Source organism: Schistosoma mansoni, chromosome W (assembly GCF_000237925.1).
Source record: "Schistosoma mansoni strain Puerto Rico chromosome W, complete genome".
Taxonomy (NCBI): Eukaryota; Metazoa; Platyhelminthes; class Trematoda; order Strigeidida; family Schistosomatidae; genus Schistosoma; species Schistosoma mansoni.
Genome location: NC_031502.1, coordinates 22,127,592 through 22,151,228, shown reverse-complemented (window position 1 = coordinate 22,151,228; position 23,637 = coordinate 22,127,592). Strand labels below are relative to the sequence as shown.

At 35.5% G+C, this 23,637-nt stretch overlaps 3 protein-coding genes across 3 annotated transcripts; all 3 read right to left on the bottom strand.

The window, feature by feature from the left end:
* Positions 1 to 2,551: 2,551 nt before the first annotated feature.
* Smp_170260 (hypothetical protein) lies at positions 2,552 to 8,457 on the bottom strand (the record flags this gene model as incomplete). Its single annotated transcript, XM_018788989.1, has 3 exons — positions 2,552 to 4,179; positions 5,005 to 5,485; positions 8,212 to 8,457. The coding sequence occupies 3 exons, from the start codon at positions 8,455 to 8,457 to the stop codon at positions 2,552 to 2,554; spliced, it is 2,355 nt and encodes a 784-aa protein (XP_018654477.1).
* Positions 8,458 to 8,688: 231 nt separating this feature from the next.
* On the bottom strand, positions 8,689 to 9,289 carry Smp_088380 (hypothetical protein; the record flags this gene model as incomplete). Its single annotated transcript, XM_018788988.1, is given in 2 exon segments — positions 8,689 to 9,120; positions 9,125 to 9,289. Coding segments are annotated over 2 exon segments (597 nt in total).
* An 86-nt stretch (positions 9,290 to 9,375) lies between these two features.
* On the bottom strand, positions 9,376 to 10,258 carry Smp_088390 (hypothetical protein). Its single transcript, XM_018788987.1, has 3 exons — positions 9,938 to 10,258; positions 9,722 to 9,904; positions 9,376 to 9,676 (listed from the first exon to the last, which is right to left on the bottom strand). The coding sequence occupies exons 1-3, from the start codon at positions 10,118 to 10,120 to the stop codon at positions 9,401 to 9,403; spliced, it is 642 nt and encodes a 213-aa protein (XP_018654475.1). The 5' UTR covers positions 10,121 to 10,258; the 3' UTR covers positions 9,376 to 9,400.
* Between the last annotated feature and the right edge of the window lie 13,379 nt (positions 10,259 to 23,637).

Genomic DNA, 23,637 nt, shown 5'->3' with positions numbered 1-23,637 from the left:
ATATATACTAACAAATACAGGTGAAGACAACTAGTGTAGCAGCAGCCTCTGCATCAGTAGGTCTCAACATACACAAGAAAAAAAACAAAGATCCTCAAATATAAAACAGAGAACACCAGCCCAATAACATTTGATGGAGAAACTCTAGAACAGGTGGAAAGTCACGTTCCTGGGCAGCATAACTGATAAACAAGAGGGACCTGATGCAGATATGAAGGCACGGATTGGCAAAGCAGAGACAGAATTCCTACAGTTGAAGAACATGTGGGACTGAAAACACTTGTCAACCAATATCACAGTCAGGATCTTTAATACGGACAAGACAGTTTTACTGTACGGAGCTGAAACTATCACAACGATCATCAAAATAGCATAAGTATTTATAAACAATTGTCTACTCAAGAAACTCCAGATCCGTTTGCTGGATACTAACAGCAAAAACCTACTATAGCAGTGAACAAACTAGTTTACACCTGAGGAGGAAACTGGGAAAAGATGCTGGTGGTAGATAGTGCATACACTGCGGAAATCATCAAACTGTATCACGAGGCAAGGCCTAATTCGAGGTCCTGAAGAGGAAAGGAATAGAGGAAGACCAAAAAACACATTACATTGGAAATCAGGAATAGACATCAAAAGAATGAATAGCAACTGAAAAGGAATGTCCAGGACAGAGATGGATAGAGAATGTAAGTTGGCGGCCTATGCTACTCCACGAATAACAGTTGAAAGTAAGTACGTAAAGTGTCTACCGATGTCAGTATTTCCGATGAAATATATTGAACTATTTCGTTAAATCATTAAAAACTTGAAATGTGAAGATTTTTAACTGTACTTCTCTTACTTTCGTTTTTTGGCGCAATTTGGACAGCTATTCAAAAAACCTAACCACTTTATTTGTATTAACTCCCTTTACCAATTTGAAACTGTTATTTGGTTCTATTCTCATTTGCTTTCGCTTATGAAGAATCTAACTGATATTTTGCACAGGATTGCTCTATGATGTATGCAATAGTTGTTACGTATTTCAACAATTATTGTCACGTAACTATCTGTAGTACAATCACTATGACTATTTGATTTTCCTTTCTCAAATTTTGATAGGGTCCAAACACTTTATGTATTCGTATTCAAAAATGTCAGCTTGGTTAAATGTGTTACTTATAAGTAACATAAATCCGAAACTAAAATAAATTCCTGACGAAAGAGGAGTGCAAACAATCCTTCCTAATTTTTTCCGAAACGACTCACCACATATTATACGCAAATAATCTTAGAAAAAGAACTTATTATCAGTCTAACGTCTCCGACTTCAGGCATTTTAAGTAAGTTTCTCATGTACTAGAATGGTCTAATCACTCACTGACAACTAAGTCACTCAAATAGTGAAATTAAATTATCCAAGATCAGTAACTACTGCGACAGATATTTGAATAAAGCACACCTCTAACAAAATCACCTTGGAAAGTGTCTATGCATGAGCTGAGAATAGTGGAATATTCTTGAGCAAAGTTTATATATATTGATATTTCAGGTGTTACTGGTGCTTTTATTATACACTTCGCGGCAACTATTATACTATGCCTTAATCTCAATCTGGATAGAGCGAAAAGCTACCTATTCTAGCAAACATCTTCCTCCAACATATATTACATCGAAAGATAACATCGTCACGGTAGTCTGCACAAGGTCTACAAATCATTTAATTACCGCAATTATAAATAAATGAATTTCTTAGTGGTACCATTTATTGTAGCGCCTTATTTGTCAAGTCTGCTCTAATTTACTTACATAAACACATAAATATTGGTACAAGGAAGCACCAGATAAATATGCGCCACACAAATCTCATTTGAATTATGTGAGGGCTGTGATACTGCCCAGGTGCTCAAACTGAAGCAGGTAGTTTTCTTAGGGGGCCACACCTGGAGCCTTTGACCTAAAGGTCTGAACCGCAAGCAGTGGAGCATTGTAAGGAGATGCAGTCTCATGGTAGCCGGTGACCAACAATAGGTTCATACGCCATTTGTCCCCTTAGGATACTGGAGCCAACCCATGTGCACCATTGGTTTGGAATGAGGGTTTTCCAACTTTTCTAGGTGGATCGTGCGTGTCCGCCAACCCGGTTAAAGCATCGGACATTCGCTTTTCGTCCTTTCAATTTCGTAAACAACAGTAATGCTATGAGAAGGCAGTGAGTAGGACTTCCCTGTCAGGGTCTATATACGCGTGGCAATGTGAGAGCATTTTGAGGAGAGCGGACTCTCCCCACTCTCGACCTTACCAGGGCATTTGGGGGCAGTCTACTCTAAAATTCTCTGTGAACCGATTGTACATAAACATCAGGTACTAAAATTCGCACCGTAACCTTCAAATCCCTTAAACGCTTCTGATTAGCTCGTCTCACCAATATCCAATATCAACCTGATGAATATAGAACATCAAAGAATTCTTTCATAAATACCATATATTTTCTTTTTCTTTCAAAACTTTTTAAAAAGAAATGTTTACACAAAAATAGATTTCAATCTATATTTTAATAACATACCTTTCAATCGAATAAATCATTCTCTAACATTATCTTTTTAACTTTTTCTTCTATTTCATGATAGGATAATTGTTGTTGACATGAATTTTTTTTTAAAAATTTTTTCGATTTTTTTTTATTTTTCATTTTTAATTGATTTGAATTAGTTTTTTTATTTGTTACTATGGATAATGAATCTTGTTTGATATCCTTATTATCATCATTATTATTATTAATATGGATAACACTTTCAGAGGGGGGTTTCATGGAAACCGGTTTTATTGGATATTGATAGGATACATTTTTTAATTGATTCGAACTAATTTTTAAATATTGATTAAATAAACTAATTGCATCATTATAATAATGTTTAGAATAATTTTGATAATTTAATAATGTTTTAATTATTACATTACATACATAATCATAACGTGGATTATCATCATTATTACTATTATCATTATTACTACTATTATTATTATTACCATTTTTCTTACCATTATTATCATTACTATCATTATTATCACTATCATTATTATCATTACTATTATTATCATTACCACTATTGTTATTGTTACTATTATTATTACTAATGCTATTATCATTATTATTACTATTATTATTATTGTTACTATCATTACTAATATTACCGTTACTATTATCATTATCGTTACTATTACTATTATTATTACTAATATTTTTATTGCTATTATTATCATTAGTACTATCACTACGATTATTATTACTTTTATTATAATTATTACTATTATCATTACTATTAGTATTATTACTACTATTATTATTACTATTATTATTATCATTGTTATTACTATTATTATTACTATTATTGTTACTACCCTTATTATTATTCTTGTTATTTGATTGAATTGAATTTATACAAAAATAAATTTGATGAAATAGGTAACCACTTGGAAACATCATATAAATTGGTAAAAAATTTAAACATGTCATTGATTTCTGGTTTTCATCATTCTTTGTTACTAAGCTATCTAATAATTGTATTAAAGTTAATAAAGTCATATATATAATTTGTAATTGACCATAATAATGTATATTATATATATCTAATGTATTATGAACAGTTTTCTTTGTTTTATATAGATACCCTGATGATTGTTTGAATTGAGTGATCAAATGTTGTGCACATTTATAAAAATGTTTTTTTAATGGTTTACAATAGGATAAATGATTAGAATAATGATAATGTTTGATTAATATATATGTACATATACAAATAGCACCAAATGTAAGGGAGATAGGACATTGAGTGATATCATCCATATAAGTAGTAGTATTAGTAGTAGTATGATAAGGTGTACATCGACTTTTATAAGTTAATACATTAATTAATGCAATAGATATTAACCAATTATTATTATTATTCTCTAATTCTATAGGATTATAATCAAGATTTAAATAATGTTGAAGAAATAATAAACGACAATCTTTATTATTATTCATCTCATGATCATTAAATGATAATAATTGAATTGGTTCAACGTATACTTTACGATGTTTTATATGAAAAGCACCTTTACGATCATATTCTGTAATATAGTATGATAATTGATTCCATTTTTTTAAACCAATTAATTGATCGGGATAACGTAATGTGATCGTAGATTCAATGCCTAAGATCAAGTTATAGATTAATGATCTTAAATACATTGGATAAGAATAAATTGATGAACAATCATATAATGATTCTATACAACATATAAATACTGAACCATATGATAAGATACTATCTAAATATATTGGTAGTATTAAATAGTTACGAAATGAATTTAATAATTGATTAGGCCAATAAGATGTTACTTTAAATGAATTGATAGGATTATATTCATTTGATTCATTGACAACATCAACAACGCCAACATTGTCAGCAAGTCTATCATTATCATCATCATTGTCGATAATCAATACTTGATCTTCATCAATTTCTTCATCATATTCTGAAGGACATGATGAATTAGACGATGATAATTGTTGTTGAATGGTGCCAGAATTTGTTATATAACTGGTACTACTACTACTACTACTACTACTACTACTACTACTACTACTGGTACCACCACTACTACTACTTATACTACAAGTATCAGATTCTCCAATATTTTCATCATTCTTATCCATACTAATATTCTTTAAAGATTTCAAATGTTTCATAAATATTGAATATACTACTTCTGGATTTGTATGATAACTCTGTATACTATGTATTAATTCATTATACAATTTAGAACGTTCCAATTTTGTATATTTATTTAATATACATTGAATTGGTTTATGAATATCTGAATCAAAATAAGATAACCAATTAATTAAATTTAATATAATTAATTTACGACGTTTTAATTTCATTTGTTTATTAGCATTTTTATTAAGTAGTATCGTTTGACCATGGGAAATAGGTAATCCTTTTAAAAATGTATTTGATTTAATATAATCATTACCTAATAAACTAGCTAGTAATGAACGTTGGATAGTTGGTAAATTTTTTAAACCTGGTCCATGAATTAAAAATTTTTGACATTTTAAGTAAGCACATGACTTATGAGATTTTTGGCATAGATCACATTGGATAGTATTCATAATTGGTTCAAATGAGATATAAGATAATGGTAAGAAACAGATCCCGACTTGATGATTAGGTATACTAATATAAAAATCCGAATCATTACTAATGACAGGACATTTTAAATGAATACCTAAACTAATAACATCTTGATCAGCTTCACTATCAGAAGTTACATAATCTACATTTAATTGATTCAGGACTTGAATGAATGTAATCACTGTTAATGGTGGAAGTAATTCAATATTATATAAAGAATGTATAGGGGATAATTTATGATTTTTGATATGATTTAATAATAGACGACATGTTTGCATTCGTTGATGATTACGTTTCACTTGGGTATTCAATTTGTAATGCTGATAGATATGGGGAGAGAGATAAGTATGGATATAAAGAAAGATATAACATTATTAAAATAATTATGTAAATATTACTACTAATAATAATGGTAATAAAAGAAACTACTGATTAAAAACTTCATTACAAGAGTCAACTATACTAATCATCATTAGTTATGTAACATAAAGATGGTCGTTATTATTATTATCACTATCATTAAATGCTCTAGCGCCCGTAAGTGTATCTTAGTCTATAAGTGATATTATAGGAACTTTAAATGTTTAACAACTTACTTGCTGTCACTCCACATTAGCACTGTCACTAGCAACTCTAACTTGTTTGAATAATATCTAACATGAACAGTGGTAAACCTGACCGGCATATTTTGGCAATCATTACTTTTTTGTTGTTCCGTGCTCTTTGCTTTATTCTTACTTTCTCTAGTTTTAGATATTTATCAATAACTCGTTCTGGCACTGGAAATAACCTTAAAGAACATCAGGCTATCCACTTTAGAAAAAAAAGTTCCCTGGTGATGCATTGGCTTGCAATTACTGAACCAGCAAACATAAAACAATCTTATATCTCATGTTTGTTCTCTACATTAAATGCTGTTATTTATATCAAATTGATCATGCCTGTAAACTGGTGTGAATTCTGAAATTATTATTTTCAGAATATATTATTATTATTAGCTTTACTCAATATATTTTGATACTATATAGATGTTATATCTTGAACTTAGATTCTTAGTATGTCGCGTAATACTTGAACAGTCGAATGCTAGAACCCTCCCAAGAAGACAGAAGACTAGTAAGACAGGAATGTTATTCCCAACACACTGTCAAATATAGTACAAAACTCTCATGTACTTATAGTTTTCTGACTGAAAGTAAATCATCATTTCGGATAACCAATAGGTACACAAGGGGTCCTTCTTATTCATTCAATAGGGAAGCCACACGTCGACATTCTAGGAAGTTCCTCTAGCGGTGACTGGATGGAATGCCTTCGGCTCTTTCTGGGCTACTTGAGGCTTTCATGAGTTTGCCAACGAGCCATCCAATAGGGAAGCTACACGTCGACATTCTAGAATTGTCCTTCAGTGGTGATTGGATGGAATGTCTTCGGTTCATTCTGGGCTTCTTGAGGCTTCCTTGAGTTTACCAACAAGCCATCCTTACAATAGAATTCTCAGCATAATGTATTTCAACAAGTTTCCGTTTCTTATTTCTTGATCGATATTGAAGATAAATGATGAATGATCACCAGTTAGAAGTTAGCAGTCCAGTCAATCGACATCTAAATAATGTACATTTTTCGATGCATATTGCCAGCAACCAGGATATCTGTGATTAGGACTTTTGTAACTTATATAATAAAAGGTTGTACACTTTTCAGAAATGCACCTGAATAGGTTATGTTTGGTCACAATTTTATCATTGCACGTTGGCCACCAAACAGTAATCAGCACGATGTTTAGGTCGATTGGTAGTAGCCGAATTTTACAAACCAATTAAGACCTACCCCCGAAACATAGTGCGTTTAACTTATCTACCTAAAACAAATTTATGCACTCAGCCTTGGACAACTTTGTTTATGTGAAACCTAGTAATACTATTCGGTTTAACAAGCCTAAATAAGTGTAATGTGATTTGCACCAGGGACTTACAGATTGAAAACTAGCTACTTTAGTCACAAAGCCACCACTAAACACGACATATCACTGACGTTTCATGTTACAACGTCAGTGCTTGGTGGATATAACCTAAGAGTAGTACAATCACTTCCCCAAATAGTGTCACTAGTGAGGGACTCATTACACCTAACTAGGAAGCACAAAGACCTGATCAAATATACTCTGGTTAATAACCATCCGTTATAAAACACAACTGCTTATAAGTTGTGTATTAAAAACTAAAAACATAAGAATTTTACAAACATGTTAATGATAGCTTAAAATTTAGCAGAGTTTTTCCGTTAACCTAATGATAAATAAAATTCGTTTAGTAGGAAGGAAAAAGATCCTTAACACGTAACTAGCTTTAATCGAGTTAATAAAAGCTGGCTGTAAGTAAATTTAATTATAAAATACTTTACTTGATCAACAAGATGGTGGGTATTGTTTCCTTTCGAAAAGGTAATCGTAAAACTATTTGATCTAATATAGTCATTTGCATAAGTACTTGGATATTCTCATGTAGTACTATCAATCATGGCTATCCCAAGAAAAATTTTAAACTTTACCAAACTCTTTAGAAAATCTACAAATATTGTCGAATATGATCAAAATTCACGATACAGAGAAAGATAAAGGATGAGTGTATATGAACTGATGAAATCGATTCTGACTTACATCAATTAATGCCTTCAAAAAGTAACCACAATTATCCTACAGACCTAAACCAGGTATACTACACTGACTAACATGGCTCAGATCAATTGTCAATAACTTCGTCAACAGAAAACACGTCTTGGTTTATCTATCCGTAGCTTTCTTCCAACCTACACTTACATTATCCAGCACAACATAATGAGGTACGCAGTGGCCGTGGTCACAGTCATCCCAGACTATAAAAATACTTTTGATAAAGTTCAGTGAAACCCTACAGTGATTAAGACTGACTCTGTACATTTTTGACGTCTTTAAAACACCATGGAAATAGGGTTTAAAGTACAAAATCGTATTTAATTATTGATTTGCATAAAAAAAGACTCACTCAAACCAATAAAAAGAACTCACGTCATGACATCCATCTAGAACAAAAATAGGGTTTATATTACAGCGCCTTAATGAATTGATAAAGCGACTAATGACTCCACTGAATGCTAAATATTCTCCATTAAATTGTGCATATAATCCAGAATCGAAATATAAGAAGTTTAAAAAATTCAATCCATCAATAATAACAGTGGTATTATGTAATTGATATTCAACAAAATTCCGTGGATCACTTTGTAAGTATGTTGTTAACCCTCGTACACCCATTATGATAATAACAACAGGAATTTCCGAATAAATAATTGAATCTTCAGTAATATGATTTTCTTTTGTTTCAATCTAATACACTGTTAATTGGTTTATTCATTGTCTGCAATATCAATATCATAAGTGAGAGAATATCAACAAATAGCATCCCAAAAATGTAAGGAAAAGATAAGTTGTTTGAAAATATTTATAATCAATGCTTGTATAAGATAAAAAAAAGAAATTAAATGATTACAAACTTCGTTTTAATGGTAAAACAGGCCATACTGGTGAGTCACGACATGGTGACAAAAATTCATAATAATGTAATAGAGAAGCTTCAAGCATTTCAACTTGAGAATCAATTGTTTGAATATCTGTAGATTTATTCAATTTACGAGGTGGTGCTTTCAACATTGATTGAATATCGTATAAATTTGACTCAATATTATCACGATTTCGACGGTGTTGTATAGTTTTCATCATAAAATTAATATAATCAGGATCAAGTGGAATATCTTCCTCCTCCTCTTCACCTTCTTTGTTAATTACGTCTTTATGATCTGGCGTTGTAATATAGTCAAGAGCATATGATGGTAGACTATTAGCTAAAGTATTCATTCGTTCAAGTGTATCATTATAGGCTTTTCTAAAGTATTCCTGCTTATAATATAAACGTAGAACTTCATCTTCTGCATTTTTCAATAGAGATAGGAACAAAAGTATCTTTATGAGACGGTCTACTAGATAAAGGTCCTCTTGGAAGTTTTTCAAGATATTTTAATTCATCTTCAGTTATTAGAGGTGAAAGCAGTTGAGAGATGTTTTGAACTAAGTCGAAGGTGAAATTCATGTTTCTTTTAAATTCATGTTTTCTAAAAGATAATATTATTATTCAGTGAAAAATGATACGCATAAAATAATGAAAGAAGAAAAAATACGTGACAACCCAAGACTTTTATATTTATTCAACAAAACGACTCTGAGTTTGTAATATGTTGTCTTTTAAATCGGAAACATTTGGAGTTAATTCGTAATTAGTAATAACGGCTTCTCGTCTCGGTGCTGGAGTATAATCTCCCCGCAAGCCAATGTAGTGAATTCGTGTTGTATCACCACCGTAATTAGCACTGAAATGTAAGCTCAGTGTTTGCACATTAGAAAAGCGTGAAATTTTCAATGGATATATCACTTCACCATTTGGATCAATAGTTAGTTCGAGTGATTGTTCACATTCAGCCTATTTTCTTGGCATCAAATTACATTTAATTTAAAATAAACTCACATTTAAATCTTCAAATGTCATAAAAGGTTTATTTTTATACAACGACACTTGACTTGGATGTTGTTCGGTATCAGCACCAGATATAATAATACTCATTACTTTTATATTTCCAGTAAACGGTATGTTAAATAACAACTCCTGATCAACATCACTTTCAACATAAACAGTTGAATCTTTACGATCCTAAGCACATTAATTATGAAACAGTAAGCATACCTCATAAGGCTTGAAAACAAGTTTACCACTTCCAGAAACGGATTCATTCAAACATTCTACATTATGTATATCAATAAACCTGTACAAGCTAAACGATGGGGAATCATCGGCTTTATGTGAATGACAACAATGACTGCCTATGCTGTGGTCACACATGTGGCAACTGTAAATAAAGTGAACCATTAGGAAGACGTAAATCCTTTTTTCATAGATTTGGTATCAGACTTGCGAATTTAAGAAAAGCGAAGCACACGGTATGGCCAGTCAGTAAAATATGACGTAGAAATTGGTACAAGTGTACATTGGTTCAAGTTGCGACACCCCTTTTGGACAGACATGAAATCGTCAGAATAAATCTCAAAGCAGTAAAGGAATTAACGGCACTAATGAAGATGATGGAAAGGATAAAGCATCCAAGATACAATTAGAGAACATACCAATTCGTGAACACTTTAACTGGCCTTCAGCTACTCTAGTTACCCACCATTCCCAAACAGTATGAATGGAACATTGATAGAGGTCCCCCGACCCTACCTGAAGTTCAAAAGGCTATAGCTAATCTGAAACGAGGAAGAGCAGCTGGTTCAGACGTCTTTCAATATGGTGGTCCAATTTTAACGATTAGGTTGACTAATATTTTAGCTAGAATTTGGGATTTGGAAGTAATTCCATCCGGCTGCTCACAATTTCCGACTGTCCCATTATATAAGAAGGGGCCGAAATCATCCTGTGATAACCATAGAGGGATTAGTTTGACTAACATTGCATCTACAATACTAGCCTCAATAATTATCGGGCGCCTAACAAAGACCCGTGAACTGAAAACACGAGAAAATCAAGCTGGCTTCGACCTGGTCGTGGCTGTATCGACCACATATTCACTATTCGTCGGGTTTTAGAGCACAGACATGCTTATCGGCGTCCAACAATGATAGTTTTTCTTGACCTAAAAGCAGCATTTGACGCATGGTCCTTTTTAACTCTGTTAACGTGGGTCCAACCACTTACAGTTTTTGGGAACCACTGTTGCATTTAAGGAGTCGGTGCTGGGGGACCCAAGTTTGTTGAGGGAGTCAATTACCGTCGACGTTACGATGGTGCTGAGTTTCTCAGACCTGTCAGTAGGGCAATGATGTTACTCAGCAAAACTACAGTATCCGTGTTGCACATCACACATATCCACCTAAGATCCGACTCGCTGGATCTGCTATGGGCAGTTGCAGTGAGATCTGTGCACGCTTCGTAGAACCAACTTTTGCAGTTGCCGCACTGCATGCCAGATATAACAGTAAAACAGCAACCAGGTCTTTCGCATAAATTTTTCATGACTATTGATATAAACTGCATTATAAATACAAGCAGAAAGCCTAGGGCCATCAAAAGAAACAGTACACTACAACGGGCGAAAATGGATAAAAACGGATTATGATAAGCCAAAACTAGTCTTTACGTGGTATAACTAAAAAACCGACTGGTAAACTGAGGCATAACCACAATTAACTACTTAGTTGAGTGAAACTCAAAAAGAGTAATCTACCAAACGCATAGCTCAGAATAGATTCTTTAGATCACAAATGGTACTTTAGTTGCGTAAGAACACAGCAAAAGTTCAAGAAATACAAATCACGTGAGGACTACATTTCCTGTTCGAAAAGTGCGCGTGCTCTGTTTATAGAAAAGGGGTAGACTTTCATTTGTCTTCCACCATATTTTATGTGAGACATGATCCTCAAACGTTTAACGCTAAATTAACCTTGGAATTATACTGAACACGTAAATATAGAGGACACCTAAATGATCAGAATAAAGAAGGTTGACTTGAGTTAGTACTCGTAGTAACGCCCCACTTAAACTAGCCGCGGCTCCAAATTTGCGACTTCAAGGTCCGGAGTACCATCTCAGTGTCTATTCAAGGCTCCATCTATAAACCTTTCAGTTTACTACCCTGCTTCAAAAAAAACACTTCACAATAATTTTAAGCAGAAGGGACACTAAACTTTCGAGAGTTGGAAATGAATCACATCCGTCGTGCCAAAAGGCATTTAATTAAAAGTCTCTGCTTAACCATAATATCACTGTGCAAAGTATTTTATAAATACTTTTAGTCTTTTTAGTGAGAATGACATACAGAATGTGAAATTTGCACCTGTTTTCGTCACATTGCTATTCTAAATTCATCACGTCAGAGATTTGGGACAAGCGGTCGTTATCGCTTTTGAAGGATAGAAATTGATCATACTTAACTTAAGGACAATCAGTCAACTAACGTAGTGGTAAAAGGCCAAGAAATCTAATTCAAATTAATTTACTGACTAATGTAGAATCTCAAAACCCGTTGGTTCCAGATCAACTTGAACCTTACAAAAGACTGAAGATGCAACGGATATTCTAGTTTTACAACTGGATACCAGTAGCACCTTCTATGTTTGATCGTTCCCAGTCAGATAGAAATCAGAAGTCAGACGAGAGGAGGCAGGAAAGATATATTTGATTCGTTACCAATATATCGAGGACCTTTTCTATAAGCTGGCTAATGAAACGTAGGAGCTGTGTCCCACGCTGTGTTGAAACGTGATCTGGTGCGGATGCATGACCGAAAGCCTTCAGCTAAACAAGTCCACTTAAACAACGTGGTCAGCATCCAATGTCGAACACTTAATGAGCTATTGATTTTGGGGAATTATTTACAGCTACAAGACTTTCATACTTGATCAGCTTACTAATTATGATAACGCATTAGACTCTAACTTAGAATAACAGTTTTTCGGTAAATACAATGTTCGTCAGTTCTACCCTGATATCATGGGCCTCATAACTGCTCTCACTAAGAAAGCTTACCACACCCTTCAGTACCAAACCACAACATAAAAGCGGCTTCCATTTATAATAACAGTCGTAACTACTCTCAGTTACGTACAGCGGCCCCCCTCATGCTCACACTAACGTAAAGAGCTATAACAGAGGCTCGAGCTTAATTGTCAAAACTATTTTGCAAATAACAGTACAGTTTACAATCAACCAGATGTTTTTTGGAATACGGCCCCTAATAGAACCCCTGTTGAAGCATGTAACCCATGTCATTTCATACCACACGCAGAACATAAACTCCCTTCCCCCGTACAGTTCCCATCACATAATACTCTCACCTTTCCCTCCTGCGTGAACCACCTAAGCAAATTCATTAGCTCATTTGATACATCCCCACTAACTCTAGCTATCAAAATACAGAGCTAATGAAGAAAATTCAGTCCCTCGTATCTAAACCATATCACACCCTCAAGTATGATGACAAATTTAATCAAGATATCCTCACTCATTTTAATTTAGTAGGCCATTTGTGTTATATGTCTTATCAACGCTAGGTCGATCTGCAATAAAAAGACGGATTCAGTCCTATTTGTATCCATATATAAACCATCGCTTATAATGATATCTGAAGCATGGACTAACAGTAATATTTCCGACCTAAGTATTTCTCTTGATAACTATTTCCTATATGGAAGTGATAGATTGAAAGGACTAGGTGGGGGGGATGCCTTATTTACGCTCACTCCAGTTCAAACTCACTATTATGTGATATGCCTGAAATAAACAAACTGAAGGATTCGGTGTGGATTCTTTTAAAGCCATCGAATTCCATATCCTTAATGTTAGGCTGTGTCTACCTTCAACGTAACGCATCAATAGGTGAGATAGCATTATTATCCGAGGCATTCACACTAACATCATCCCTTCTATTCACAGGCAAGCTCATTTGTAGTGACTTCAACATACCTGAAATTTCTTGGTTTCCAGTCAAGGCTCCGAAACATTATGAATCATTTATTAAATGTCTAGAGCTTGGACAGTGTACTCAGTATGTCAGTAGCCCTACCACACATCAAGATATCTTGGACTTAGTTTTTTTTTACCAATAGTCTCATCCCTAAAACTGTATATTGGAAAAAAGTTTCCAGATAGCGATCATAACCTTGTCATATATACGCTTAATATAAAAACCATAACCGGTAGGCGCAAAACTGTGACACTTCATAGGAACTATCACAAAGTAGATTGGAAAAACTTCCACCATTACCTAAGAAGCACTGATTGAGGGACCTTTTATACTGCAAACAAAACCGAAACACTAACTAGTATACTCTATTACAACATCATAAATATCATCAACAAAATGGCACCTTTAGAATACAGCAAACCTAAGTTTTTAAATATCTGTATGTACCGGTCTCTACGCGAAGACATCTTCAAAGACATTTTACTCGACTCCACAACCTTAATGACTTTTCGTCTTTAGTTACGACGACAGAAATATTTATCCAGGCAGAGGCAATACGTACGTAAAAAACAGTCGCGCAGGAAAAACGTGCTATCGAACATAATAATGAATCCTCCAAACTCCTTCAAAATAAACTCTAACTTACTGAATTAAAAGGAGGAAGCCTATTTATTAAGGACACACGAGTATACGAAGGACCTAAACTTGTTACGGAACCATTTAGCGACCACTTTTGTTCCTCATTAACTAAAGAAAAACCATTGAGATGATCAGAACTAATCTCAGTACCTTCCAGTGAAATTACTAATGTAGACTTCAATGTACAGAATATTTCTAAGGCGATTAGCATACTGAAACACTCCTACATGGATGGATCAGACGGTAACCCCAGTTAGCAAGCTAAAAAAAGGAGGTGATGATGTGTGTTTTACTTCTCAAACTATTAACGATATAACTTTCAACAGTGTGTTACCCTACTGCCTGGAGAACTACACATATCATTCTCAAAATTAAGACAGGACCAGTTAGCTGTGGTTTAGCCTAAGCCTACTACTTGTTTCTGCACGTCAATGCTAGCTTTTTGCATATTTTAACATTTTATTACTCGTTCTTTTACTTTTGTTCTTTTTGAGTATACTGTTTTCTTTTTCATAGTTGAAAACTTTTGCTAGACTTTGTTTAACGACTTTTACTTCTCCAAGGTCACTTTTTCTAACGCGATTGGACAAAAATAGATTTTTAGGAATGTTAAGATTCTCACAGATAGAACAGTGTCGGTGAAAAGCAGGAAAAAAATTGTCGGAGATAACTAGCACCATTTTATTTGTATCAGGCTCTTTATGGATGAGAACAAGCCAATCAACCTGTGATATTGAGATTGTTCTCCTACACTCACCATTCAGACTCATGTTTCTAATTTTTATGCTGGATTAGCTATTTTACTAAGATAACCTATAACATGCTAACTCTGACTTTTACATGAAAACTGTGTGGCAGGCATCGGATGATGAAAAAACGGACCGTAAAGTATATGGTTGTTATTTTACTTAACACTCTCTGTTCTAATAAACAGTTTACCTCATTCCAATCTTGACTTCCCTTCCTTCATTGGAACCTACTCCACCTTGATAAATATCACAACTCACTGTTCTTTATTACTGCATTCTCTCATCTGGAGTCCCTGATCACATTCACTCTAGCAACAAGAGCCAGTATGAATTTAATCTGACAATTTATCATACCTCCCTCTGTTTCACTACTAAATGTTAAGCAGTGTTTATCGTTCATATCCAAATGCCTTGCTGATCCTCGGTTTTTTTCTTTTTTTGTTATTCAGAATCTTTCTCTGAGGCAAAAGTTGAAGAAATTCTGACATCTGGAACAAACTCGACTTAGGCGCTTTCCCTAGTTTACATTTCGCGTCAAGCGCTCCACAAGTCTACTTTATAAAAACTATAAACTTGAAACGTTGTATTACATAAATATTTAACGCAAAAAAAATCCTAACACAATTTTTGCCGAGATTGGATCTGGTGTGTAACATGGACGTGATGCCCCCTTGGAAATTATTTTGAAGACTACACAGTATATCCGGACGAATGAACTGACATTCACTTTTATAGATTGTATGTACCAAACAACACTGCTTGGGATGCATACTGTTTTCGTGCCTATAGGTAACCCTCGTGCTATTGATAGAAGAAACCAGAGAAGTAGTGAACAGGTCTTTATTTCGATCTTCGCGCAGTCACAGTGGAGCGTGGGATTATCTGTTCAGACAAACAAAGGCTCTCAACATTCCATATAAGATAGTAGGGAATATAACGCTTACAAAAGGTAAGGAAGTGAATGAATACTTGAACAATACTGTTTTAGCATATGCTTGGTTGTTTGGGGTCAACTCTTAACCAACCAACCTGAGCTGTTACATTAGCTTCCCCCTAGAATCGACTTCCGTAGGAACGTCGGTTCGATTAACCTATCTATCGATAACACCGTTCTATTTCTCATCCCAAGGCGAAATTATCAACTCGCTCACTATTTGACTTACAATCAGTTACGACTAACGCTTTCAATGATAGTCCATGGATGTCTCTTCATTTACCAGCTTGTCATCTTTGTAGCATGTGATCTTTTCTATAACTATCGCTGACGGTTTGCTGCGTGCTTTCAAGAGAAAGTGTGAGAATGTGGAATAAGAATATCTGAGGAAGTGCCGCGAGCGGGCTACCCAACACCATGTTGGTGAGGTACGATTTTTCCATGCTCAGACCGGCTATCAGGTGTTTACTCACCTGCCTCTTGAGTCGCCCTCAAGTAAAAAGTAAAGAAGAGTCTACTTCAAAGGTAATGGTGAAAATCAAGCAAACCTGAAGAACTGCTCCACTGCCTGCCTAAAATAATAAGATACAAAATGGAAATACATAAATGCAATTGATAATTGTTCCGTTCATGTAAGTGCTTGGCCTCCAGAACCGATTGGTATTCTGGAAGGAAATAAACATAGTGTAGATATCTTGTGCACGAAGAACCATGAAAACAGCAACAAAAAAACTCTTTTGTAATGCGTATATGTGAAAGGGTGAACTTGCTAGAAGTTGGACTCTTTAACAAAATCGATCAAGTTCATGACCTTGAGCCAGTGATGACCGCTTTTTACAACTAGGTGCGTAACCAAGGGTGCATCAGAGTAATCCACAAAACGGAAACGAATATACGGTTAAGAAGCAAAAAAATTGTGTTGAGTATGCGGATCAAGTACAGTTGTGTCAAATACTCTTTTTACGTTATTATTAAACCGAGAAAAAAAGTATATATATAAGCTATTGACATAACATGTCTTTTTTATAACGCTAGTGTTAAGTTCCAGGGTTTTGTATGGGCCACTAATAATAATTGGTTTAACGTTAACATAGCCACGATAGTCATATCGTCAGTTCAATGTTATGATTACTTAACAGTTCCTTTATACGTTGTGTTTAAAATTAGGTATGTGGAATCAACGCGGCTAAGATAGTAACCTTACAGTAACGTACTGTACCATATCTTCACGGTTATTGATTCTTAAATGTCAGAAATTTAAAAAAAATGATGAGAACTTTAATAAGTCCCAAACAACCAATAAGGGGGAAATAAAGGCGAACAAAGGGGAAATAAAGCGGACGAAAGCGTAAATAAAGGGGAAATGTCGTTTTTTCGCCTGCACGTCGGTTATTTAGGGGAAAAGTCGCTTTTTCCCCCTTACGTCGTATATTTGGGGGATATTTGTAGACAATTTGTCGTAACGTATAACATTTGAATGAACCGCAATGAGGAACAACATTTTGCTGAGTATGTCAAAAATAACGAATTATTACATTAAATTTATGAACATCATCATTATTACTCATGCAATAAAATACGGACACAGGCTTTTGTATGTGATGCGTTTGTACTTACTTTCTCTGTTGTTTAGCTAAGGTATTCCGACATGGTTGGCCGCCATCACAAATTACTTACACGATGCAAGTGAGTGACGTGCTCTGTCGTTTTAGTTCCTTCTAACTGTTTATGTTGTTAGTCTAATAACATCAGTTTAAGCCAAGTCAGTGAAAGAGCTCGTAGACGTAGGGCAACCGTGAACTTGTCAAGAGTCCTCGGATGTCATAGATCTACTTATAACAGACGTTGGAATAAATTACGTACTGATTTTCTGAGGAGACATGACTTGCTTTCGTTAAGTAACTTTGCTAATGAAAGCACAACTACAGGTAACTGACTTTAACAACTATATATGTATAAACTATGTCAGTTGACAGAGAAAGTAATTGTCATGAGATTCCTTCAACTGTATTACCTTCCACAAGCTGTACCAATGAAAGGCTTCTGGAAGATAATGGTACGTGTTTGAAGTTCATACGCTAATAAATTTATTATAGAATGTTCTACCGTCGATTTGCCCTGTCAAAAGCCTTTGAGTCGCAAAGAGAAGATTAACAGGATATTAATGAATTTAATGACATCCACCTATCTCAGTATCCGGGATGCAGACAGGGTTCTGAATGAATTTCTCATTATCGTACCAGACTTGCCAACGAGCATTAGAAGTATCTTGAGAACCGTTAGATAGCTTCTCAGCATTTCCTTTCGAGTCTTACATGAGACAAATTAAGCAATCAGTACACAGTGGGTATTCCGTGGCTAAGCAAGCAGCTCAGCGTTATGCGGAACAAATGTCTTTCTGCGATAGGCTCCAGGTTGACATTTCCACTAATGATAACCCAGTTATAGGTACGGCTGACTCACGCAAGCAAGTAATAATGTTTAGGAATAGCAAAATAAATTCTTTTCATCCTGATAACGTTGTAGTAGTAAAGGGTAAGCCGGGATTGATTACTGATATTCAGGATAGTGGCCTATTGAAATTCAGGCAATTTACTGACCCACAAAATTACTTTACTGATCCATTTCCTTCCACTGACATAGGAATATTTAAATGCTCCGTAGTTTGCAGTGCTTACAGTTGGGTTTCCATCCGTGATGTTGACTGTAAATGTATGTCTATTAATTGTGTTAATCATTTGGTTATTGTCCCTTTGTTGCACACTGTAATGTAATTGTATTTCCTTAAATTTCCTGTTATGATATCTTTAGTCTCCAATCAATAAGTACGTAATCGTTAAGACACAAAGCAAAAGTAATCTCGTGATTGCATCGGGACTTTGGGTGATTGGAGAAAAACGCTGTCTGTATCCGAGGGAGAACATTGACCTTCATCTGCAAAACAATGACCTACCGGAAGACAATTGGTCTATGTTCAAGTGCAGTATTGTTCACAAATGCGGTTAGTTAAAGACATGCAAATTATCGCTTCTTGTAGAAAGTCTCAAATCAGCAAATGAATTGTTAGCAGCGTTGCAAGTGTGCTATGCTACTGATGAGAACTATCCGCCCGACGAAAATACGTTGCCCTTAAACACAGATAAACAAAAGAGGTCAGTTCAACAATCTTACTTACATTTCGTAGAAGTGCATTAAAACGTAAAGAAAGTTTTCTTTACAATTCCGTGGACATGGATGTCGCGGAGATGCAGGCTGGGAATACCCGCGTCCAATATCCAAAACTTCGGATGTTTGAGAACGTTGTCTCTCCCATTGCCAAGTAAGTATCTTTCATTTGGACATGTCTATTAAGCAGTTCGACACAATTAGACAGCTCGCCCTCCACATCCGAGGATAAAAATCTAACTGCTCAGTAAGTCATCCCTACGATCTACTTCTATTTTTCCGATTTGACAGAATTTATACTTTGCTGCTTAAAGTGTCAGCAAGCATTAGTGAACTGAATACAAATATGAAGCTGGTACTCTCAAAGTTCACTGACCGCCAAGATCCGCGTCAATTTGACTGTGGACTATCCAGCCAACAGTTCCCTTTGTCATCAGAAGAGGAACTGGGAACTTTGGACGCTTGTCTAGAGCACAAAGACGTTAGGGACAGATTTGTAAGCACACAACATGATTTTTATCATTTATTCCTATTACAGATGGCTATGTTGACACGTCTAATGGATGATGATCCTAAAACCTCTATGCGATATATTCTGTCGTACATCATGAAACCGGAAGTCGCCATTAATTTCACATTGCTGGGTACTTCATCAAAAAGAGCGATTCAGAAGTGCAGGTTTTACAGCTGCGCACGAAGTAAGATATATAGGGTTTTTAAACTTCAGGTGCACTGACTAATCGTTTCCTGTCGTCATCTATCAACGATAAAGACCTTGCGAAACTCTATGACATGGCTACGCAAAGTTATTTCCACGACATGAGAGACAAAGTCCCGAAGCGTCATCGACGTAACAAGGAACACGTATGTATGGCTTTAAAGTGATTACTGTTTTTGCATTATCTATAGGAACAGTCTTTCGTAATCAAGGATATAACCGTAAGTCCAGCTCCAAGTACCTTGTTGTGCAAAACAAGTTTCCTAGATTCAATAACGTTTTTCTTTATCACATTTTAGAATTCACAAGAATTGTTTGACTTTCCATAGTACAACAGGCCTGGTGGAAATAAAGAATACGTGAAATGCCTGGTCCGTGACAATGACAATTACATATGGAGCATTGATACTCTACCATCTGCCAACTGCTCATTACTTTGTACATTGAAGTTCTTGTTTTCAATAAAAATTTGGAAATTATACCATATTTTACGTACTTTACATTATTCGTGTGCTGTGTTGTGGGAATGAAAGCGAACACAGGAGGCGGTAGCGGTAAATGCATTAGTGTGTATGTAGTGGAAAAGCAGTGAATGTAGCGGATATTGAAGGTAGGAGTCGGCTATTCGTCGGATATTTAGGGGAAAAGTCGGTTATTCGTCGGATATTAAGGGGAAAAGTCGGCTATTCGTTGGATATTTAGGGAAAAAGTCGGCTATTCGTCGGATATTTAGGGGAAAAGTCGGCTATTCGTCGGATATTAAGGGGAAAAGTCGGCTATTCGTCGGTTATTTAGGGGAAAAGTCGGTTATTCGTCGGATATTTAGGGGAAAAGTCGGTTATTCGTCGGATATCTAGGGGAAAAGTCGGTTATTCGTCGGATATTTAGGGGAAAAGTCGGTTATTCGTCGGATATTTAGGGGAAAAGTCGGTTATTCGTCGGATATTTAGGGGAGAAATCGGTAATTTAGCGACATTTGAAAAACAGAGCGACAGAAAGGGGAAATTACGCTTTATTTCCCCCGGACAGGCGAAAAAGCAGACATTTTGGTGCATTTCCCCTTTATTTACGACTTATTTTCCAATGCACATTCCGCTTTATTTCCCCTTTGTTCGCCTTTATTTCCCCTTTATTGGTTGTTTGGGGTACTTGACCATAGTAATTGTATCAAGCTACTAAACATATCTTCGACCGAAAACTTTTAGAATTAGTTCATATGGTATATATGTATAGCCAGTATAGTTAATTAACCAGAAAAAGAAATTATAAAACTCGCCTGGGTTGCTTTTTGAATTCGTTGTATTTGCCAGTGTAAGTTGTACGAGTTCGAATAAAATCCTCAGCCATCGTTTCGGAATACCTAGCTTATGTGTCCAGTATTTACAAAAAATATTTAACATAACACTTATATATCAAAGGTAAAAGTTCTGGGGAGTTGTATGTGAGGCGGAATGAAGAAAAAAGATTATTTTTAAGTAGATGCAGGGTCTGATTAGCTACGTGGTTAGATTTATCCTGCAGTCGAAACTGTCAACATCCTCGACTGACTAATCGGATGTGCCCAGCGAACCGTTTTAGTCATTTGTAAAGATTTATCATCTTTATATTTTGATTCCGTAATGGATTTGTCAGTTAAACGATCTAACAACACGTATGGTGGTTCATGATCTAGATAAGCCGGCTTTAGTCTATCAATACTTACTGTGTCGATGTTTCCATGTTTTTCTATCACGAAATATTTAGATTTTCTTGAGACGACTTTGAAAGGACCTTCAAATGGAGGGCTGAGTGGTGCTTTTATTTTGTCACATCTTATCCAGACGTGCGTGCAATTGCTTAGGTCTTTAGGTATATATACGGCGCGCGATTGTTCACGAGTATTAATCGGCTTAAGTTTAGACATGTGATCTCGTAGTTGATCTACATAATTTTCTAAATTAAGTTTTTGACTGTTAGTATTAGGGTTAGTAAACTCACCTGGTAGTCTCAGAGTTGTTCCGAAAACCAGTTCCGCAGCTGAACACTGTGCGTCAGTTTTGACAGATGTTCGTATTCCCAACATAACTAACGGTAGGAATTCTGTCCACTGATTGGGGTTTGAGTGAGATATAAGAGCGGTTTTTAGCTGACGGTGAAAACGTTCTACCATCCCATTAGCCTGAGGATGATATGCAGTGCAGCGTATCCTATTGGAGCCTAGAAGTTTAGCCAAGTTATTAAATAGTTCGGATTCGAATTGCGCTCCTCTATCCGTCGTTATTGTTATAAGTGTACCAAAAATGGTTACCCAGTTCTGCATGAAAACTTTGGCTACTGTTTCCGCTGTGATGTCCGCTATCGGGATGGCTATAGGGAATCTGGTAAATCGATCTATGCATGTAAAAAGATAATTAAAACCGTTTGAACGTGGTAAAGGACCTACCAAGTCGATATGCACATGGGCAAAACGTGCATCTGGTTGCGAGAAAACACCTATGGGTGAATTTGTGTGACGATTTATCTTTGATTGTTGACATGCTGAACACTCTCTAACCCATTTGTGTACATTCTTCTGTAAATTCGGCCATATATATCTGGCATTGATTAGTTTTGTTGAAGCTTTTGCGCCAGGATGAGACAAAGAATGAAAGTTATTATATATCAACTTTCGCATACTTTTGGGAACGAAAGGTCGCGGCATTGCCTTGGTCGTGTCACAGTAGATTAGAATACCATCGACAGGTGATGGGAACTGTTTTAAATTAAGACTTGAATTGTTTGTTTTAAGCAGGTTTTGTAATTCTAAATCCTGCTCCTGTTCGTTTCTCAACGTCTCGAAGTTTACTGTAGACTGCTGTAGCACGTTTATTTCTAGCCTAGATAAAGCATCTGCCGCCTGATTGTCCTGACCTTTGACATGTCGGATATCGCTTGTGAACTGTGATATATAGTCAAGGTGTCGGACTTCTCGAGGTGAGTATTTATCAGCTCTCGCTTTTAGTGCATTCGTTATTGGTTTGTGATCCGTAAAGACTATAAATTCCCTGCCTTCTAACATGTGTCGGAAATGTTTAATGGTTAGGTAGATTGCAAGAAGTTCTCGCCCGAAGGTAGAATACCTTGTCCCTGCTGGAGTGAGTCTTTTTGAGAAGAAAGCAATTGGTTTCCAGGCGTTTTTAACCAGTTGGTTAAGGGTACCGCCTACTGCTTTATCTGAATCATCCACCATCAAAGCAAGTGGGGAAAGAGAATTCGGATACATCAACGTAGTTGCTTGAGCTAATTTATCTTTAAGCTGTTTAATAGCTTCGACAGCGTCAGAAGACAGTTTGAATTCTTTTGGTTTTCCTTTTAGTGAATCTGTCAAAGGTTGCATTAATTGTGCACAACCTGGTATGAATCTGCGATAAAAGTTAATTAGACCTAGAAAACTTCTCAGTTGTGTTAGAGAACTAGGTATGGGGTATTGTTTAATGGTGTCTACTTCTTTTTTGATCGGTTTAATCCCTTCTGGGCTTATTGTGTGACCGAGAAATTCTAAAGTTTGAACACCGAAAACACACTTACTTTGATGTATGTTTATTCCATGTTCATCCAGTCTTTTTAACACTGTTTTTACATGCTGTTCGTGTGATTGCAAATCGGGGCTGGCAATTAACAAGTCGTCTATATACCCCTGCGCAAATGGCATATCTCGAAGTAGATTGTCTATGAATCTTTGAAATGTCTGTGCCGCATTTC

What these genes read in the sequence shown, in the direction of transcription:
- Smp_088390 (XM_018788987.1), bottom strand. Translation starts at nt 10,120, where the DNA reads ATGGTTCACTTTATTTACAGTTGCCACATGTGTGACCACAGCATAGGC. An exon ending in TTGTTTTCAAGCCTTATGAG is followed by an intron (nt 9,905 to 9,937) that starts GTATGCTTACTG and finishes TAATGTGCTTAG; the next exon opens with GATCGTAAAGATTCAACTGT. An exon ending in TGACATTTGAAGATTTAAAT is followed by an intron (nt 9,677 to 9,721) that starts GTGAGTTTATTT and finishes CCAAGAAAATAG; the next exon opens with GCTGAATGTGAACAATCACT.